This window comes from Lepisma saccharinum, chromosome 11 (genome assembly GCF_977018435.1).
Source record: "Lepisma saccharinum chromosome 11, izLepSacc3.1, whole genome shotgun sequence".
Classification (NCBI taxonomy): Eukaryota; Metazoa; Arthropoda; class Insecta; order Zygentoma; family Lepismatidae; genus Lepisma; species Lepisma saccharinum.
Genome location: NC_139239.1, coordinates 49,062,297 through 49,085,444, shown reverse-complemented (window position 1 = coordinate 49,085,444; position 23,148 = coordinate 49,062,297). Strand labels below are relative to the sequence as shown.

General features: G+C 37.5%; 1 protein-coding gene across 4 annotated transcripts in view; it reads right to left on the bottom strand.

The window, feature by feature from the left end:
* Positions 1 to 23,148, bottom strand: part of LOC145994789 (la-related protein 7-like) — a 305,103-nt gene that overhangs the window by 23,537 nt on the left and 258,418 nt on the right. For 2 of the 4 annotated variants that reach the window (XM_083131065.1, XM_083131060.1), the window contains exons 1-3: positions 17,548 to 17,630; positions 9,066 to 9,256; positions 39 to 220 (exon numbers count right to left, since the gene is read on the bottom strand). In XM_083131065.1, coding sequence (XP_082987191.1) covers positions 39 to 220; positions 9,066 to 9,234 — 351 coding nt within the window. In that variant the 5' untranslated portion in view covers positions 9,235 to 9,256; positions 17,548 to 17,630. Of the gene's footprint in view, positions 1 to 38; positions 221 to 9,065; positions 9,257 to 17,498; positions 17,631 to 23,148 lie in introns of those variants that run through there. The other 2 variants (XM_083131061.1, XM_083131064.1) reach the window with 2 other exon arrangements.

The window sequence follows — 23,148 nt, the reverse complement described above, 5'->3', positions numbered from 1 at the left end:
TCCACCTCCTTGTAAATTTAAAAAAAACTTATACATACCACATAGATAGTGCAATCGTCTTCATTTTCTTTCATCTGAATAGGAGTTGTTCTGCAGACTTTTGTGCAGTCTGGAGATAATGAAAGAATTTCAGACTTTCCTATCGCTTTGATGAGATCTTTAACATTCGATGTTAAAGATCTGATTTTGTTGCATTCCATAAAGACATCCAAACCTATGTCTGGAAGAGAATAAAATATTGAAGAGCAAAGGATACATTCAATCTTAAAAGTTTACAATTGTTGATCACAAATCATCAAAACTAAAATACGTTACTTTTGACTCAATGATATTAATGAATTTGAATGTTGAAATATGCCAGTATTTATGCCTGTCACTTTGTGTGGATGAAACATGACAAGTGGTAGGAACTTGATATATGCTAACAGCACCAAACCTTACCTGTCTTAACTATTCACGTTTATTTCTGCTATTTGATGCATACATGAGTAGGTTAGGCAGGTCAAGTTTGGTACCTTTAGTACATACTGAGGCCTCATTTAGGGGTTTAGGCTTTATTATGGGTTATTAGGGTTATTTATGCAGTTTAGTCGTTATGTAGGCTTTATAGGCATTTGAAAACTTTATTTATGCATTTTAATCGTTACTTACGCCTTACATAGGCCACTCGAAACATGGTCTCTTACACTAAAAGACGAACATGAATGGATGATATTCAATGTGACATCAGCAGCGCAGAGCATGATGGGATATCTGGCCAAATCCACACGTGGTCCGACTCAGTCCGGCAAACTACAGCAAGCGTGAAGCGAAGCATATGCTGCATGCATGAAAATGATCCGATGTTTAACATTTTTAATTGTATTATTGTAGATTTTCAAATGAAGTTTCCTTTTGGTGAATTAATATGTTGTCTGCAGGTGTGTGTGTGTGTGTGTGTTGTGTGTATGCCATTGTTTATGTATTAATTGTGAGAGAACATCATACACTCAGACAGTTTCGTCGGTGGTTAAGATGGTGTGATTTTTCCAATCTGGGGTGAAATATGAATCGTATTTTAAGGGAAGTACTGTGTTTATGGCTAATGTTATATGATTTTTATGCTACTCTTTACATCCGCATGCTTTGCAACGTGCTGTACGATCTCTAATAACGTTCTCAAAAACATGAAATGTTGCTCATCATCAGCGGATGTGTTTGCAGTATGTATATATTTGTACGTATATACTTTTCAGCATATCTTCTATGGCTGTCTGAATATACATACGAAAAGTGATAATGATACATTACAGCCTTAAAAAATATAGTACACAATATTGTACTTCAGAACATTTCTATAAATTATTATTTTCATGAGACAAAGCTTGACTTTAATTCACTTTTTTTAAAAAAAATATTTTTTTATATTTTTTCAATTCCCCTCCACCTGGAATCGAATTTTGGATCCTTTGATTGCAAAAGATAGCATTAGCCACTCCACTATCGGATAGTCCCGATTGATTCCATGAGAAACAGGCTCCATAGTCCTGTATTTTTTAGTATGTTACGTAGATTTATACAACGTTGTTTTGTGGCAAATAGCATCTTTTTAGATACTCTGGTCATTGTTACGAGTCTTAGGAAAATATGAAAGACTACATTTCGCATATAATCATTATATGTATTTGTACCTTCAATCACTGCCACAAAAGTTGTGATCGCAATACATATCAAACTGGTTTCCAACATGCTCCGAAATGTTTGCCGGAATCATGGCAGCGGGCGTGCTTTCACTCAATGAATTGTGGGAGAAGTTGTTCGCTGAATATCATCCATTAAAGATTTTTTGAAAATAAAATCTTATGATAGATATGGAACAACAGGACTGTGGAGAAGATTGCATAATACAGAATGGTACAATGTATATTCATCCCCTGATATAATTACAATAATTCAATCAAGAAGACTTCCGTGGGCAGGTCATGTAGCAAGGATAGACCAGTTCATATGGTTCTTGTTGGTAAACATGATGGTAAGAGACCTGTGGGAAGGGTAATACAAAGATGGGCCTGAAGGAAATTGGGAAGGATGGTAAAGAGTAGACTGATATTGTCACGGAAAGTGACAATTGAAAACATATCGTGCATTGAAAACATAAACCCTTCAGGTTAAGGAATAGCACTGAGTTAGTTTTAATACTAGTATTGTGTTAGTTTTAATACCTAGTAAATCAAAAGTAATTGGAAAGCAACTACAAAACTAGGATTTAACAAAAAATTGAAACTTGGTATTTGGCAAAATGTTACTTGCAGCAGAAGACTAATTATATATTTACTTACAAATTTTAAAGTTATATATTTTTGAAGGTTTGCCCTGTAATTCTCGTGGAAAGCAGTATCAATGTTGCAAAGCATATGAAATATAGCATTAGTGCTGCTGAACTTTAGTTATGCCTAACTGACTTTTCTTTTAATGCTCACCCCTTCTTTCTCTTACTGCATAAAATATCCCACATTCAGTTTTTACATGAAACATCTTACCAAAAATTAATCTGTACTTGGTGCTTGCACTAAGACAATAAATTTGGGAGTCACTTAACATTCACAAATTACGTATTTCTCACACATCAAAAAAGCTTTTCTAAAGGCACGTCCCCACTATGCCAGGTGGCAAGGCCGCACACAAAAGCCAAGCAAGTGGGTACGTGTCGTCGGCCTCTGTCGACAGGCCAAATCCAACCTGACTAGTACCGGTTTTCTTGAAAGGAAATCATGCTGATGCTCGAAGTAGGGGACGCAACGATGCCGAGTGTGTCTGGGGAAGGATTAGGTCCTGTTTCTTCAACTTTTGATCATGGAGTGGAGTGGAGGAGTGGACGGACTCGCAAGTTACAGCATTATAGAAATATAGAACAACATTTAACTTATTTTAAACCTTTAAAACTCATGTCATTGTTTTTTTACAAATGTTTGAAACGTTTAAAACACAGTGTTGTAACATTTTTTTTAGACTTGTTTAAAACACATTTTGATATTTGATACTCTAGTTATTTGTGAACAGAAGTCTATTTAGTGGCTGAAAATGTAATTTAAATTAACAAAAACATATCGTAATGAGTACTCGTCGGGCACGTTTAAAACACCTGGCTATGTTTTATTTACTTTTATTTTTAGAAGTTTTTATAACATTCATAAAGTTGAATAGTATATGGATGAGACAGATTTGTTCCGCAGTTGACACTGCACATAGCTGTTGCTCAGTATTTTGTTGCATTCACGATGAAATGTATTTCGGAAAACAGAGTAGCTAGCACGTGGATAGTGTGGATTAGTTGAACTTTCTAACAGCTTACATGCTAGATTTGAGAGTAGCTTAAGGCGATCTCCTACCCCGGCGAAGGTCTGAGCATTTTCCATGTAAGCTTATGGGGTTTTGTGGGTATTTTGGTCACGATTATCTCGAGAACCAGTCGACAAAAAAAATTCAAATTTTAATTGAATACTGAGAAAGGATGTTTCTAGAAAACCATTGATTAATATTTTCATTTTCTGCATCAACGTCCTGAAAATTAATTAATTCATTTTACTCTTTTTTCACTTTTCTTGACAGGCCAACCCTGCAGAGCCCAGTTGGCTCTTCACGGACCCTCGTTCACGTCTAATGGGCCAGGAGGAGAGGAGAGGGAGACCTGAGGAGAACTCACCAGATGTTTTCGAGCTGCAGAAACTGGCTTTGGGTATAAATACCCGGGGAGGAAAGCTGTGTGAAGATTTAACTGGGTATTTTTTAAATTATAGGGCTAAATTGAAAATGGACAGATGAAAGTGTTTGGGAATGCAAATAGAATCAGCACAGATATAACCTATATTCACTTAGTCTGGAGTATGAAATTTCTCAAAGTACCAGGATGGCGAAAGTATGCTGTAGAGCATTGCTGTTCTCAAGGAGGGGTTGAGGGCGACATATTCCCCAGTATCTCAGATGTCAAGAAGAGAAATAAATTACATAATGCCCATTTCAAAAATATTTCAGAACTGGAATAAAATATTGATATTCTATGATGACAAAAAAGTAAAATATCTGTCTTATTACTGGCGTACACCAAAGGGGAGCTGAAGGGCTACAGACTCTCCCGAAATTTTGAGAAAATAAAATAAAGCGCAGGTTAAAAAGTTCATGAATATCTGGATAATGAACTTCTAACAATTGTCCAGATCAGCCTACCCACCCCCAAGGCCAATAGCGCATCCTTCCAGATCATGCCATAATTCCCAAACTATTTTATTATGACACTGTCCTATTACTGAAAATTGTTTTTTAAGCTTTACTGAACAATTTACTTGATCTGCCCCTTCTCCAAATTATTCCTTTTTCTTCATCTTGGAACAAATTTTAGTGAATTAATTACTAATAAAATATGTTCCTCTCCGCTTCATGGCACACATTGCAGCACGATGTCCTTTTTACACATATATTTTAGAAAAATATGTTGAATTTTATGATGTTGAAAGGAAAACTATCCCTCCCCAAGAATTTTGATGGTGCAGTCTGCGTCATTATCCCTGCGACGTACATAATGTTCCGGGAGAAGGGGGAGGGGGAGACCCGAGGATAATGCACCAGATGCTCTCGACCTGCATACAACAAGTTTCGGGTATATGTAACAGGGGAAAAGCCCCCTGAAGATCAATCTTGGTATTTTTTTTTTTTTAAATTGTAGATGGAAAGTTTCGGAGCAAACGTTTGATGAATAGAAACAGAATTATCGCAGATAGCCTATATTCGTTTAGTGTGAAATATGAAATTACTATGCTGCAAATAGTGATTCGGGCAAGGAGGGGGTGAGGATGGAGGTAGCATATTCCCCGCAATCTCAGATGTCAAGAATACAGAACAATTGTGCTAAATCAGTTTCAAAAATATTTCAACAACGACCAAGATTTTGTTCTGTTCTGTGGTGGAGGGTCCTTCCCGATGGCACATTGTTAGCTTCATCTCCTTGTAATCAAGGCGTCCCTGGTTCGATAACAGGTGGAGGCACATAGTAGTTCGGGGGATTCCAGTTGGAGGATTCATGCAAACCCTGGGGACTGGACCGCCCCGGATTGCACGAACGGGGAAACCTAATGGTGCCACATGAAGCCTTGATCGTGACCTTGACGTGGTCATCTGACGAAGTGGAGCCTGGGTCACTGATAATGCTACCTGGCAACTTTATGTATATAGAGGTCCTTGTGACCGACAGACACGGTGGAGCCTAGGCCACCAAGAATAATCCTCCAAGGCAACCATTTATATACCATGTATATGATCTAACAGACTACACGCTACCCTGAAGACGGAGGCAGATTCAGCCTCCGAAACATAAGTAAATCTCTTTTAAAAAAAGAGTAGTTAAAAGTCCAAAAACTAGAATGAATAAATCACCACTGATTAGCTACAAAGAAGAAGTACACTAGGAATTATATATATATATTTGTGTGTGTATGAGAATTTCTGTACCTGGTTGATGGTGCTTCATTCTCGAGATGTCCTGTGACTAATGCCATAGGCATAACTTGGCTCGGGCAGGGGAGGAAGCAAATACACCCAAAACCACATAAGCTTACATGGGAAATGCTCAAACCTTCGCTGGGGTAGGAGATCACCCCCCCCCAAATGTTCACGTTTGTTAAAATTTACAAGTCAAGGATACTTTTGTTAACATCCTAAAACATAAGGAGCTAAGTAATAAATAGAAATATTTATGATTTCAGAAATGTCTCAGTTATTTAGCAAATAATCCTGGACCAAGGATTTATCAAGTACTAACATTAAATAATGAAAAATATATTATTTTAGCCTTTGTTGTATAATTTCCTCTGAACTTTTTGGAAGACAAGGCTTATACAGTGCGATCGAAAAGTCCCTGAACCCAAACTTCAAATTTTTTTTTCGCCGGTCCTTATGATGATAATGTAATAATTTCTGTGGAAGCTGGTTTGCGAGGGTCTTGCCTGTACACGACACAAGAGATGGCACTGGGGAGTGGCGCTAACAGTCGTGGCGAGGAAATGAACTACGAGCAGTGCTGGTAACAAAATAATCACACCAGTTGCAAGGATGAGTTTGTCGGTGGAGGAGCGTGTGTTTTTGATAGAGGAGTATTTTAAAACGACATCATACAGTGCCGTGAACGAGAAATTTGAGAGGCGTTTCAGGCGTTCTGTGAGTAAATCAACTCTTCATGCATTAATCAAGTGATTTCATGAACATGGTAGTGTGCACGATAAGCCACGTAGTGGGCGCTCTTTAGTTGTGACGAATGATGTTTTGGAAGACGTCGCCGCACAATTACAACAATCACTGCAGAAAGGACTGCGGCGGTTATCACAACAGGTGGGCGTATCATATGGCTCAGTACACAAGACAACAAAACAGTTAAAATTACGGCCATACCACGTAAAAGTGGTTCAGGAACTGCGACCAGGTGACAATGGTGATCGAATTAAGTACTGTCGGTGGTTTCAACAATTCACTCGCAACAATATTGCTGTCCTTGATAAGGTATACTTCAGGGACGAGGCCTGGTTCCATTTGTCAGGTCATTTTAATGCATAGAACACTCGCTACTGGTCCACAGAAAATCCACAAATCTTACACGAGGTCCCCCTCCACTTGCAGAAAATTGGTGTCTGGTGTGCCGTGTCCAGATCACGAATTATTGGACAGATTCTTTTCGAAAACCGAGTCAACTCTATTGTGTAGCACGACATTATACAGCAGTTTATCGCACTTTTGGACGCCGATGAACGAGATGTGTGATTACAACAAGATGGGGCAACATGCCATACGTCCAATGCCACCATGGCATTTCTGCGTGAATTTTTTAATGACTGCCTGATTTCATCAGGGCTTTGGCCGACAAGATCACCTGATTTAACCTCACCCGATTTTTTCTTGCAGGGTTATTTGAAGGGGAAAGTGTACGAAAATAATCCCCACCAACATTGCCCAGTGCATTACTGCAATTAATGTGCCTATTCTGCATCGCGTAGCACGAAACATGTGCCGTCGCATACGTTTATGCATGCTGCAGCATGGGGGACACTTTCAGCATCTCTTGTGATGTGCCTACATCCATCCAGATATCCAATGAGAAAGGTCTACACGATCAGGGAGGTAAGGTCTACTTGTTCCTTGCTTTCACAGTTTAGGTTAACTGTTGGTTTGGTTTAAATGATTATTTTGTTACCAGCACTGCTCGTAGTTCATTTCCTCGCCACGACTGCTAGCGCCATCTCTTGTGTCATGTACAGCCACGACCCTCGCAAACCAGCTTCCATAGAAATTTTGACATTATCATAATAATGACCGGCGAAAACAAAATTTTAAGTTTGGGTTCGGGGACTTTTCGATCACCCTTTATTAGGATCATACGGCTTTGAAGGACAGGAAGAACGTATTTAGGGGGTCCGGACCCTTCCCCCCACCCAAAATATTTATTAAGTATGAAAATTAAAAGAAAATATACTCGTTTAGCATTTGTTGTATAATTTCCTCTGAACTTATTGGAAGACAAGGATTATATTGGGATCATATGACTTTGAAGGACAGGAAGGGCATTTTTAGGGGGAGGTCCAAGGGTACGGACCCCCCCCCTAAAAAAAGTACTAAAATTAAGTAATGAAAATATTATCATTTGTTGCATAATCGATGGTTATTAATTTCCTTTGAAGTTTTCTTTTTTAGAGGGCAAGGATTATATTGTGATCATACAGCTTTGAATGACATTACAAAGATGATTTATGTACACTACTACTCAATATGCATAAATATTAATCAGAAACTTACTTTTCTCCAACTACATGTAACATCATTTTTGTTATTCAATAAATATTCAATTATTCATCTATTTGACATTAATTTCATTGCCAGAGCACTTGTCTTTACGTAAATTATTCTGATCTTAACTACAGGTAAGCTTTGTAATGAATATGCACTGTCATATCTCTATTCATATACAGTATTTTTACATATTCGTGTAATAATAATATAATATTAATTTTATGTATTGTCATTAGTATTAATTTGATTTAATATAAATATTTTAATTTAAACATTATTATTATTATTGTTCTTGAGACACTTGGTTCGGACATCACCCAAAACATATTTCTAGATACGTGCCTGTCCTGGACACTATTTTTATGGGATGAAAAACTTTTCAACTCTGTCTCCCCCAAAAGTTACGCCTCAAGTTAAGTTCATACCTGCCCCCTCCCCCAAGTTAAGTCTCACATTACGCCCATGTCATCCATCAAGGTTTACGAATGGTGACGAATTTCTCAGAAGACCAGACTGCAACCCCCTGCGAGAAACCAGCTAAAATCTTCCAAACGTTAGGAAAGCACTTGGCGCACGAAACATGATATTTTGGTGGTGATTCTCGGAATTTTATCCCAGCTGCAGACCCCTTCCACTTTCCTTCTCCACCACTGGAGATCTGGTGGTAGGAGGGAAAATGCCAGAAGTAAACAATATTAACTGCAGAAAACAGATCGAGGTTGAGAAAAAGGATTTCTAATATTTTATAATGTTTGCGAGAGCCAAAGTGGTCTAGTTTGTCTACCCTCTTCGCGAAGCAGTGAACGCAGCACGCTATGATGCCACGATCCCGGGTTCGAATCCCAGTTCGAACATGAATGTTTGTGATTGTTTGTCCTCAATGAACAAGTCGAGATTTGACATTAATTGAGATGAGGTTTGTGTTGGAAAAGCTGCCGCTTAGGAATGGAATTGAAATATTAAAATATTATATTGGCATAAATACTTCTATTTTGTGCATGAAATGTTTCATTGCATTAGTGATAAGAGCTTTGGAAATGATTGATTTAATAGTTAATTGGTCTTAATGTAGCAATTGTGTAAAATTCCCGGAAGACATTGTCTGTGCAGCAGCTTTTGACAGGTAGAGTGACCCCTGTGCTTTAATACCCACCTTATATGCTGGATCTTGCTTTGTGTGAATCCATGTTTGCCCCCACCCGAGAAAAAAAAACCCATTAGTTTTCAGAAAAGATTCATTTCATAAAATTTTCACTTACATTTGTCCTTCTGAAGCAGCTGGCTAAAAAATCTATCTTTTCTCAAATTTGCATCACTCAAATAAAATTCCATCTGCTGAAGCAGAGTTTTGTACAATAGCTTCTTGCGGTGGCGAAGTTTCTTCCCTGGTTTCTCTCCATCACTTGAATGGCAAGTCGAATCCTCCATCCCACTAGCTTAAATATAATACCTGGAAAAATAAATAACACATTTATTTATACGAAATTCTACAAATATGTTGAAAAATTATACCAACAATTTCTTATTTAAATTTCAGATATAAAATTCGAAAATTCAATGTATTATTTTCAACTGATTTGAAAGTAACTTTTGCAATTTTGAGATCTAACTTATGATTGCTGGCTTAGTATACTCATTATGCTTGTTCCTGCTCTATACCACAATGAACTGGCTCCTTGGCCTATATCATATACTTCCATGCACATACTTTACAGCAAGAAGCCATTTGTTGAATGTTGTCTATGAAATAAACTAATGCCAGCATGTGTACAAGTATGTTCACTTATGACTTGCAGAATTAAATTCAGTTCTCTTTACAGTATCACATATTCATAGATTTCTTTAAAATACTATTTTCTTACAAAAATACAGGGTCTGGTAACATGATCTCATGGTTTTTGGTTCGCTAATACTTAGGCTGGAGGATGGAGATGGCATTGTCAGAGTGGTGGCACTGTATGCTGATACTCTTGCCATTCCAGTTACCATGGAACAGTGTAACACTATGCATCAAGCATTTGCAATGGAAACATTTTTTTTAAAAAAATAATGAATGTGTAGTGGATACTCAGCGAAAGTTCAGACAACATTTCAATTATAACACCATTAAGCCTTGTTTCCATGATATGAAAAACTCAATATGCTGACCAAGGCAGAAATTTATTTTATTATAAAACATAAACTAAATGTAACGTTTCAACCTTCTAACAAGGTCTTCTTCAGACTCTGTACCAAGTACTTGTTTATGCTTATGTTTTATAATAAAATACATTTCTGCCTTGGTCAGCATATTGAGTTTAACATTTCAATGTTCGTCGTCATTATGAAGTTCCCAAGGGCAATTTGATTGGGCCATATTAATTCCCCCTCATTTCCAAACATTTTTCTCATTCTCCTGCATCAGTAGCTTACAAAAATTATCCAGTACACAGAATCAGACCAATTTTAAATCAAACTTATATGTATCAAAAATATATATTCTAATGTCAAGTAATGGTATTTTTACTAAGCACCAAATGCATGCATAACAGTTTGATAAGCCACCTTGGTGGCTGAGTACACTGAGTGGCCAATTCACTCTCTCTCTACACCGGCATTGTTTCCACTCTCTTACAGTACTACATAAAAAATAAAAATTCACAAGAACCACCATATAGGCCTTGAGCGAGGCAAGTTGTCGGTACCACTAGGGGAGAAGGGTTCTAATATGATTTTTTGTAAGGTTGGGATGCTTTCTGTGTGTTATCACTTCACTGCCTAGATAACCTTGATGTAAATGGAAAGTTTTGATAATTTTTAATATTTTTACTTTTACTATTAGAAATTACAATTATAGAAATTCTGATCTAAATGAATAATGATGATAATAATAATTAAGATTATAATAACAACACTAATTAAAATATGTGAATATTTTAATAATTTAATTGACAAGTTGGATGGTATTTAACACCATTACTGGAGTCAATTGGCTATTTGGCCATCATTAATGCTGATATCTCTGAATTAACAACTGAAGTGCGCAGCTTTGAGAATGAAAGTAACAGCCCAAGGACAATGTAAGAGTTCATTGAAGAAGGTGGGCAAGTGGTACAATACCTGTAATGTGCGATTTACCGGAATCAATGGCGTGGAGAACCATAGGAAGGATGGAAGCTGGACATATAGCAAGAGGTATCTGTAGCCCTTGGAGTGTCTCAAAATGCCATTTCTCGCCTGTATATTCGGTTCCAAACAATGGGAAATGTGCGATTGGAACAGACGACAGAATGCAACGAAACTATAACATGCCATTCTCACAGCAATAGGGTGCAGATGTCTCCTCAAAAGTGTCTGCAATCGCCTTCTAAAAGATGGCTTCTATGCATATACTCTTGGTGCGTGTTGCATCACCGTACAGCTTTCAGTCCAATGAAACTTGGCTGAGGAACATCGCAATTGGAACGACAATGAATGGGGTTTAGCGGTGTTCCCATGAGTCGCGATTCAGTCCCCAGCCTTACAACAGACGTGCCTAATCTGGAGGGAATATGGAACACGCTATAACCCTGTTTTTGTTCAAGGAACATTCTAAAATGGAGGTGGTGGGATGATTTTGTGGGACGTACGGACTTCCACGTCAACGAAAATGGCAGTTTAACGGCCCTCAGATATGGAGACGAGAACCTCAGACCTCTTGCCATGCCGTGCGCAGATGCAATATGTGATTGTTTCCTTTTCATCGGCGATAATGCTCATCCTCACAGAGTTCTGTTAGTGCATAACGTGCCAGAGGATGAGGGAAAAGTAAGTATGGAGTGGCTACCGTGATTACTGAACTTAAATCCCATAGAGAATGTCTGGGATGCATTTGGCAAAATGCATTCTAGGTAGGATGGCACCTCCCACAACTCTTCCAGAGATGAAATTGCCCAAAGTGAAGAGTGGCGAGGAATCCTCCAAGCTCTCATTGAGTCCATGCCACACAGATGTGCCACTCGCCATGCTAGGGGCGAGTTCCTACTGTGACCACGTCTGTTTCCGAGCTGTTCTATTGGTACACACCTTGCTCTATAGTGACGCACATCACGTGAGCATTGGTTCAAGCGACTGTAGGGTCCAATCCATACTCTACTGTATTTTCTCTGAATGTTCTTTCAGTAGCATAAACATCGATTGTATACATGGTTTTTCTTCTAGTTCTCTCTGTTGCTCTCTTGATCCAAGAAGAAGGCAGTGGATAGTTATGGCAGGTCAATTATCACACAAGACACTATTTGGTCGAATTATTGTGACAGCACAGAATAGGAACCTTCAAATTAGCTTTCTCTTAGAACCATTATCATGGGCATTAGAGACATACTTGCAGAAAAATGTTATTTCCCATGAGGAAAGATCTGGAAATTCAGCCACGGCGATTGATGGTATGGCTGTTATTAAGAGAGAGTAAAAGAAGAGGAGTCAAACTTAGGGTGAGGTCTATCTGCCTTGTCCATTGCATTCCAGAAGGAAATACAGTGGAACCTTGATAAGTCGAACCTCAACAACTCAAATAAAACCTTGATAAGACGAATTTTTGTACAGTTTATGGGATGCCGTTCCACCTCAATAACTCGAAGGTAGACTATGGAAAAGCTCTATGAGTCGAAGTTAAATTCTAATCACCTCTTTAACTTGAAGTTTTAGTCCGACGGACCTCAATAAGTCGAAGTGTAGTAAACTTTAGACCTCTATAACTCGAAGTCGGCGATTTTGTCCCTCCATAATTCGAACCTTGGTAAGTTGAAATCCTTGATATCTCTAATTCCCCCCCTTCAAGTTCGAGTTATCAAGGTTCCACTGTACTAGTCCAAGAATCGATGTCTGTCTGATGCGTACAATGAGACGTCTATAAAACACCGTTACGATAATCACATGGGAAGAACTCGGGCATCAGTCACAGAGCATCTCATCTTCCCAGATCGTCAGCAAGTGAAGGAAATTCCTAAGTCACATAATGAAAAAAACAAGTCTAATTGCATTTGTTGTTAACGAATGTAGGAAACCAGAGCATTTTGTAAAACTTATTAGAAAACACTTCACGAACTGTGGAGATAAATGATGGAACGTCACAATCTCAATGATGGAAGTGTTCAATCTCAACAGTAAACATGAAAAAGTGATGGTAATTTGTTGGTGAATACTGCAGCTGCTAATAAGGGTTATGAAGCGGTAATGAGAAGCTCAGATGACACAGATGTGTGTTTGAGATTCCATGAAAGAATCATGGTTCTTGACATTAAGAAAATAGCTTCAATTATTATTAAAAATGTTTGTCGAAATGTGTTTGTGCTAGATCGAACATTTACCCTTCATTAGTACAAAAATTGGTAGAACAAGACCTGTTGCTTCTTTTGATGGAGTAACTGAAGAAGAACTACAAAATATCCTCTTGTGACATTTCGAAGAGTATTGAGTATAGGGTGATTCTTTATGTAGTTTACAACTTCAATAATTTATAATTATTTATTGGAACCACATACAGACTTGGTTTATATGTCGTTATGCAGCAAAAACTTCAAGTTTTTTATCAGAAATCTGTTATGGTTCAATGTGTACACCGTTGGTCATCCTGGACACATCCCAACGAAAGTCAATTTCCTGCCAAACATTAACCAGCATTTCAGGGGTAACATTAGCGATGGCTGTTGTGATGCGATCTTGAAGTTCATGAAGATGAGGTAGGGGAGGGGTGTACACCCTATCTTTCACAAACCCCCACAAAAAAGTCGAGTGGAGTGTAATCTGGAGACCGTGGCAGCCAGGCAATTGGTCCACCACGACCTATCCACTTGTTTGGGAAACGATGATCAAGGAATTCCCTTACCTCTCTCTGCTGGGTGGGTCCTTGTCGTATTCTGTGCGAAACGTTCGCTGTCCACTCGTTCCTGACTTGGTTCTTTGAATCGGAACACGCACTTAGCTCTTTCCGCACCAGTGAAAGTCGCCATTTTCAACTGTAGACCGGTGGCGCCGCATGTGATCAACTCCGCAACTACACACTACGTGAGTCAAAACTTGGAAGTGTTTTGCTGCATAATGACATATAAACCAAGTCTGTATGTGGTTCCAATAAATAATTATAATTTATTGAAGTTGTAAACTACATAAAGAATCACCCTGTATTTCACTCGCTTTAGAGCAAAGCCAGGTAAGGGTTCCATATGGTTAATGACTTTTTTTTTCAGTTTCATAGAAAAAAAAACGAAGTATTGCAGAATTGTAGAAATGATTGTTACAGTAAATTTGAGCCTTGGCGAAAGTACTTACCACTGTTTGAAGTTCTGAAAAGTGCAATTTATTAGGAAAAAAAAGACAAAGTACCTTACCAAGCACCCACATTTTCGTTCATAGAAAAAAGAGAAAGTACCACATATTAGTGGAAATGATTGTAGAAGTACATATGAAGCTCTCTGAAAGCAATTAAAACTGCGTGCAGTTCCGAAAACCTCTATTTATTGGTGAAAAGAAGATGCAAACAATAGTTTAAACAAATATCCCTGCTTCAAATCAACATGGCATTCTACAGACTACAGTTTGGTCCAAAAAAATATCCCCAGCCAAAGGTTTTATTCAAAGCACATGAGAATGAAAACTAACCTAATTCTATTGAAAACAAGGACACATTATTTTATTGTTATTGGATTGAAACATCTTACTATACACTAAGTTTTATAACATATCAAATAGGGAGTGCTGAAGGGGGAGTGGAACAAAATTAAGGGGTGCACAAGCACCCATTCACGCTCCCCTGGCACCACTCCTGGTTGCGCCACACCCTGTGCCATGAGGCACGTAGGAGATATTATGACTATAATAGCACCACTGTTGAGCGACTTTTACCCTTAGTAGTTTCCCCTATTTATGAAAGGCTGAGAGTGTGTCCCAGATCGACTTATGGATACAATGGATAGTACAAGAAGAAAATTGATGATAAATATTGTAGAAAAATATTACCTTCTTTTCAATAGAATTAGGTAAGTTTTCATTTTCATGTGCTTTCAATAAAACCTTTGGGTGGGGATATTTTTTTTGACCAAACTGTACCACTGACACGAGGCTCGAAAGCGGTATCATGCTAGAGACAAGCACCAACTTCACAACATGTTGAGAGCATTTATGGGAATTATTTGAATCCTAAGAGCCGTAAACCTGAATCACCTAATAAAAGTCTCGGTAACAGTATTCTATCCGCCGAACGAATTTCTTCATTTTTACAGAAGAAACTACTTACCGAAATGAGTTTCTGTAGCATATTGAAGGTTCGTGGAGGTGTTTTCTTTCATCGTTGAATCTGTTTGACTGGGAATGCATGTATTTTTGAAGAGAAATATCTCTCCGAGGCCCAATTGCCATTGCTTCCATTTGCTTTCTCTAAATGAACTGGATGTTGCACACGTTTAATGAAGTAATCTCCTGTCATTGTATCCAACCACGCCGTTGTTTTACAAGAAAATGACGTCCCTTTCTTTTAACTATGTATGCCTAAACAAACCAAACCTAACCTAACCTTACCGTGAATGGTTTTTGGGGCTATGCATGAATGGTGTGTGGGGCATCTTTCGGTTGGTAACGTTGGAAACACTGCATATCTATCCACTACACAAGTCAAGCTGCACAGCCATATTGTGTATTACTGAAGTGGAAAAAGAACAATAATAACTGTTAATCTCATAAATTGAAGTTATTTTCGTGTAAGAAGCAAAATTACACCTAAAAGAATGTTTCGCAATGCACAATAGGTAAGTACAAATGTAAAAAGTGACGAAATAAACGAGTGAGACATGTTCGGCAGATAGGATATAGGTAATTAATTCTCTGACTGTTAGTGACAATGGTTCTACATTAGCATGCAATGTTAATTGGATATTATTTAAAGTCTAGTGCTTTATATTATACTTATTCTAACATTACGTTTTGAGAGAGCACCTCTTCTCTAGTCTTCAGCTGAAATTTCTTTTGCGCTGGTGGGAATCGAACCTACAACAGACCTGTGATTTTTACTAGTTTTAAAGATCTAGGCAATGGATACTGTCTAATTAACATTGCATGCTAACTTGCCTAACCTAAGTACAAAACCCCTTCGCACCACACACATGTGATCTACATGGCAGCAGTAGTGTGTAACCAAGACAAGAGTAAACGAATGACTGGTTGCAAGAGAACCATATAGGAGTACACGGAAGTGAAAAAAACATGGTAACATTATCGTATGAGGGAAACGGATTCCTTCAAATTTACAGGAGAAAGTACTTACGGAAATCATTTTCTTTAGCGTTGTGGAAGTTCATGAATGTAGATTTGATCCATTTTAATGTGAATGCGTGTTGTTTTCTGCGAAAATCTCTGTCCGACACGCTGTTTCTGCTCCCGCCATTCGCTTTCTGCACGAGAGTGCAATGTTCCGTGTGTTAAGATGATGCAACCCTGTAGCCAGTGTTTCAGCCTCGCCGTGTTTTCACTAGAACATGACGTGTCGAGTATTTTTTTTTTTTTACTATGCTTGCCTAACCTAACTTAACCTAACCTAACCTTACGGAAAATGGTTTTTGGGGCTAACGTGAATGGTTTGGTAAGAGTCTAGTTTACGTCCTTTTCCTAAGGAATACGTGTCATATATTGTTGGAAAGGTTATTTTATAAGGAATTCAACAAAGTAAATCCCAAGGCGAGGAAAAATTTCCTGGAGGAGAAAATCGAGAAAAACCGATGTTGTCCGGATATGCATGATTGAACGTAGTGAGGACATTTTTCGATGATGAAGCACATATTTAGGGGTGAAATGAGCGCTAATGGAACCTAACCTAACAGACCTAACCTCGTAGGCATACCTCGTTCCCGTGAATGGTTAGTGACAGAAACTGTAAAAAGAAAAACTTACTTACTCTACGGATGCCGGAGCGCCGTCTGCTAGCACGGTCTTGTAAACGGGCAAGAAGGAGTGTGCAAGAAAGACGTAAACAGGTAAGAAGGAGTGGGCAAGAAGGACGTAACATACGATAATGTTACCACGTTCAAATCCGGGCATGAAAGTAAATATTTTCCGGTGAACGAGGTTGCAACACTGCATAAATCGACAAAACACTCTCAGAACACCCCCTAAACCAGTACGCTATCACAGCCATAATGTGTTACAGATTCGAAACAACAAGTAACAGTAAGTACTCGTAAATCTAAGAAATAGACATTGATATGCATTATTTCACTTTAGGAAATGTTCCACATTCGAAAATAACACGTTAGCAATGTAAAGAAGTCCGAAATATATGATTCGTAGGTGTTTCCCTCATACGATAATAGTACCAAAAACATTCTCAATCAAACACGCAATAAACAATCGATGAAACTCGGAAGTATGTGTTAACAGGCAAATAGAAATCGAACAATGCAAAAAATGCATGCGTACCATGATAAAATTGGAATTAAACAATCGGAACTTGGGCCCAAAGCCAATCGGAATTAAACAATCGGAACTTAGGCCAAAAGCCAATCAGGTGACAAAAATGTAGCGTAAGCACTTCACTATAAATTGAAGTACAGTAATTTAATCTAACCTTTAAAATTTCACATGCAATAAACATGATGTACAAGGGGAAAATTTGCACACATGCAGTTGAGTTTGGCGTTGTATGCATTATATGTATACATACACAGCAGGCATTATATTGAGCATACCTTAGTATTTAAATACAATATCATGCGGGAAAACTAGAGAAAATATTACCACAAACTAGAATGTTCGATTGTTTTACGTTGTCTCTTGTTTCTGCTTTCCAGTTAGTTTACAACGTTCGCGCTGTCTATATTCATCTGTTACCAACGTTGCCAGTCCAATGGGGCTGTTCATTGCCAAACTTTTCCGGTGGCGGCGCCACCCCTGTTGTGTCAGTTGACCTAAGCCATCCTAAGCTTTACGGAGCGCGATAGGATGGCTAATCAAACGTTATTTTCAACGAAGTTAAGAATTTCTAGTGTAAATCGATGATAAAAATGGGTTTAGTAAAGTTTTAAGAATATGTAGCAAATCATAATTTTCCGAAAATTACATTCTCCTGAACCTAACAAATAATATATTAAAGCGCAACGGCAGGGTAGCTCAAACGGGCTAAATATAGTATGTTTATGAACAAATAGCACTAAACTTAACGTCATTTGGGTCGTCCATAGCTGCCATGGCTCTATACAAACATTTAGATTTTCACACTACGCTTTATGTTTTTTCTGGTTACAAATATGTGTAATTCAACGGCGGGAATAGGCTTCGGAGAAACTTCCAAAATTATAGAGAAAAATATGTATTTAGTGCGTAAGCGCATGATATTTATTATTATACACTATGACGCTATGCCCTATTCGTTAACTTAATATTAACGTATGTTTTCATTATATTAAGCAGACATTTCCCCCTTGTATTTTTTTATTATTATTTTTAACAACAATTTTATAATTATAATTCACGTAAATAAGAAAGCCCTAGAGGTTTCGAGACATGAAACAGAAGATAAAATATTTTTTTGTAAAAACTATTCTTCTCGATAAATGTGTACGATTAAACAGAGGACCATATTTACTAGTCACGCGGAAAAGTATGATAACACGTATAAAAAATAAAGAAAAATAGAAAAGGGGGTTATTAATGGTTACTAATTATAACTATAAAAATAAAAGTACAGTCGCCTGGAATTATTATGTATTTTTCTTTACCGGATTCATAACAATAAAGCACTTAAATTGTGAAAATTGCAAGTGACGCAAACGTGTGTTGTGCAAATGTTAATGCTTTTTTTAATTCCGGTATCTTTTCTGTTGTTGACGATCATCTTTTTTTTTAAATCTCAGTTTTTCAACTATCATGTTCAGTCATAATTTCTGAGGTTAGTTCAGCATCAAATTCCCCATGTATTTAAAAAGGCCGAGTCTGCTGCCACGCACGTGTCAGCAGCAAGAATAAGCGTCAAATTTGCTGCTGCCACGTAATTCGTCTGCTAAGAGTATGTTACAAATCTTAAGAACTGATTAAGACGAGAGAAATGCAAATTTATGATTAGTGGGAATGAATGTACAGGCAATTTAGAATCTTTTTCTTTAGAAAGCATTTAGCGATATTATTTTAATGCTAACAGAACCTAACCTAACCTACGAGAGCATTTAGGTTTATTATTAGAAGAATGCTGAGGGACCTAATCTTAAAACATTTTTGTGAAAATAATCGCTACAACTTCACATAATGTGTTACAGACGTAATTGCATACATAGCATGATGAAATCACGATAAAACAAAGACCGAGTCTACTGCCACGCGCATCTTTTTTGAGATTCCAGCAGAAAAAGAACGTGGCAGCAGACACTGCCATTTAAAAATGGGAGAACAATTGCCCATCAAAAGCGTGGGGACACAACAGGGGTGCTGCTACCTAAAATTAGCACCTGAGCGCTAGTGTCGCTTCCAATATGGCCGCTCTACGTAGGATAGATCTTTGTTTACATTCAGTAGTAGTACCATAGAATAGTACGTAATAGCAGCGTCTTGTCATTGTATGGAAGGAAAGTTTAAATTACGCGTTATATTTAAATATTGCGAATGCGATGTGAATTCCAGGAACTATAACGAAGGTGAAGCTGTGCTGAGAGTAGGGTTACCAGATCGCCGTAAGGGAAATGTAGGACATGCTGTCCCAAAATGTAGGACAATAAGTCAAAATGTAGGACACAAAACATTTTCAATAAATGAAACATATTTCTATAGAGCACGTTAGAAAGTAGTTGAAAATTACACTTTTCAGTTTTAAAAAAATGAATTCTTAATGAATTTTTAAATGCAAAATTCCAATGCCCGGTTCGCTCAACCATCTTTAAAACGTTCTTAACGAGTTGATAGTTAACGCATCACTAAAATCTTAGCAGCCTGTTAAACTTTTAATGTTCGCTCAAGCGATTTTATAGGCCCGTTAACTAACGACATGTTAGAGACGATTTGCTTTGATGCCTTGCTATTCTCATACTTTGATACGAAAAGTGCAACGTTTTCATTGGTTGCACCCAAGGTAATTTTATATAAGGTAGCGCCATCCGAAAATTGCCGATCATGCACGAGCGCGTGACGTCTTGTGGGAGGATCGGTTATGCTCGGTGCCCCTTCGGTTATGTTCGTTCGGGGCTTGGCCGAAGCAAACGGCCGCTATAATTTCTATGCGAGGTTCAGAGAGGGAAAGTGTTTTATTACTTTGAGGAGGGGGAATTATTAAATATCGAAATTTTGGGATGGTATTGAGGCATTCCTTTAATGATTAGTAACATGACTGATTGATTCAGTTGGTGTTTCAACAAGTCCACTTTATGCACAGAAAGGCTAATCGGGACTGGATCTACAATTTAAAGTGGTATCCGAACTACTATCTCCCTCCACCGAGTATAGAACCCGGGATCTCTTGATTACAAGGCAACGACGCTACCATTGCGCCATCGGGGAGGCACTAGTAGTAACATAATTGAAAACTCGCAAACGTATTGTGAAAATCCATACTTTTCAAACTTTCTGATCGATGTGTTACAAAGATAGTTGCGCATGTTCTCATTTACCATGTCTTCATTCTATAATCATAGTATACTATACTGTACTTTTAACATGCTAAAGAAGAATTGCATGAATGAAAGAGTTAAAAAAGAAATGATCGTTTCATAGATTTATTTTGTTTATTTGTTTCACTCCGCTTTTCTGCCACTTCGGGCTAATCGCGAAGACAAGATAGTAAAATGTCACGTAATTGCCTTCTAACGACAGCAAAGGAATTTACACTTCTTGAATAAAATGTATATTCCGGTTTTATAACATTATGTACACGATATTGAGCATTGTATGAAATAAATATAATGCCCATTAATGAAGTTTTACTACTTCGTTCAATTTATTATTTCACAAATATAATGTGGATGATTTTGTACCTTTCTACTCAGTGTAAACAATGGATGTCATACTCTCCTTTCGTGGAAAATTTTCTTTAAAACAGTAAGTTCTTTGTGGTGTAGTTGACGTACTATATACTTGTGCCACGAGCTCGGCATATAGAATATTTTTTCCTGGTTATAGACGACTAAAATGTATTTGGAAATGTAATAGGAAAACCCAAGACAAAGTCCAAAAATGAAATTTTACTATTTAACGATTCATACCCTTGTACAGTCCTTCATTGTGATTTCTTGTAACTTATTTGCTATATTTTCATTTATGCTTCAGATATATTATCTTAACCTGTTCTAAACGTCACATGTACAAGGGAGAAATATAATTATCAACATTATTAACCTTATGTCAGTGAACATCAAGTTAAATCTAATTAATGAGTATCAATTAAATGGACAGAGTTAATAGAAAAACTATTCTCTGAAGAATTAATTATGTCCTTTGAATTCGTAATTTGGCCCAAGTTTAGATTGCAGGGTGATAATCTCTTCATTACACACAAAATCGCATGACAAGATTTCGGTACATGTGTACTATATGACTGTATGTACGCCAGAAGTAGATTGCCGTTGTCATGATAGGGACTTCATGAAATTTCTACATCTCACGCCCTATCCTCAAAGGCATTATTACTGTTTGATTTTTACCATTACTACCTGACTTGTCCACCGCAAAGGAATATAAATTATATGGAATTGAAAACAAAAAATGCAGTAATAGTGGCAACATTCTCCTGACTACTTACCGTGTTGTCCTTTGCATCTCGCTTTGGCTTTGCTTAATATTATCAATGAGCTAAATTTTCTGTGTGTTCATAAATCCCTTCCTGTACGCTTGAATTAGTAGGTTAGGTGAATTAGGTTTGGCGTTCTTAGCATCCAGTTTCGAGTAGGTTCGGCTAGTTAAGGGTGTTGCATTCGTATTTGTACACTTTCGCTCTTCGCTTGCACGTACACGTATTATAGCTTTTAATACGCAAAACGATTTCACACAACTGTAACTTATCAGCACGGTAACTTGTACAACCTCACTTTGATATCGAAAATTAACATTTTATGGAAATTACAAACTGGACTTGCGTTTTCAAGGTTTGGGGTTTTATTTACAACACAAATCTTGTAGCACGAAATGCCAATCTTACACTCTACTTCCTCATCCTTCTGTACGTAAAATTTCCGAAAATATGGAACTCAGATATCCGAACATAATTAATACGAAATTAAATAAAACAAACTTTTAAATAAATTATTAGTGTAATGTGATTTACAATTCGAGAGAGTTCACACATATTTCATCAATTGCAAAACATCACCTAATATACCTGGCCGGCAACGAAATGAATTCGGCACCCATCTTGTTAACGTAGAAAGTCCAGGTAAAGGTATACCAACTGTATTTCTCAAATAAACGTAACATTTTTTTGAAACGGCTCGAAGAGTCAACGCTTTGCTTATATCATCTTTAGTCCATAGGAATTTCGTTTTACCTTGTACTAAGTATTGTATTTGAGTGTCACTGAACACTTTCCCCAAGATATTCGTGAGTTTTCTTGTTACATTGTCGGTTAGGTTATGTTGATGATCTTGAACTTGTTTAGTTTTTTTGGTTAAAGCAAGTTGCAAGAGTTTGTTCTTAATCTTTAACTTATTAATTTCTTTATGTAAACGTGTGTTGTTCTTCTGTAAGCGATTAATAGTGTTTTCCAACAACGAAACATTGCTAGCAGTTTCTGTACCTACGTCTATTTTTATTTTTTTCGGCGACATAGTATTTATCTTATTTATGGAACGTTTCCTTATTTCACACCTTTCGTAGCGTACATCTCCACAGTCTTTATCAGCACATCCTAAAAATGATTCATGTTTTGAAGAGGAAGGTTCAGGAGAATTTGCTACATCACATTCTCTATTATTTTGCACAGAAGTAATATGGTGTAATTTTAGTGATGGCACTGCAGTTGGCTTCAGTACTTTCTTTGTTGGCAAACACAGAAGTTCTGCTCTTAGATCTCGCACATAGTCTTCTTTACAAAAATGGGCACTGCACACTCTCGCATTTTTAATATTAATATTATGTTCTCGATCACAAGCACGAATCCACTGTTTACTTACACGAGTATCAGCTGGAAATCTATGATATTTTATATCACTTCCTTTACTTTTTTGGTTATAATTCTCACAGCTTGTTACTGCACAATTAGGCATGATTATAGGTGGAATGAACAAAACAATCTCATTTCAAGAGAAATAATACAATAAAAATATAACGATTGCGACAAAATCAATAACCTGTTTGTTCCGATTTTTGCGACGTGTTAGTAGCTAAATGTACCCCGCACCAAACTTAATGCACATAGCACCCGCA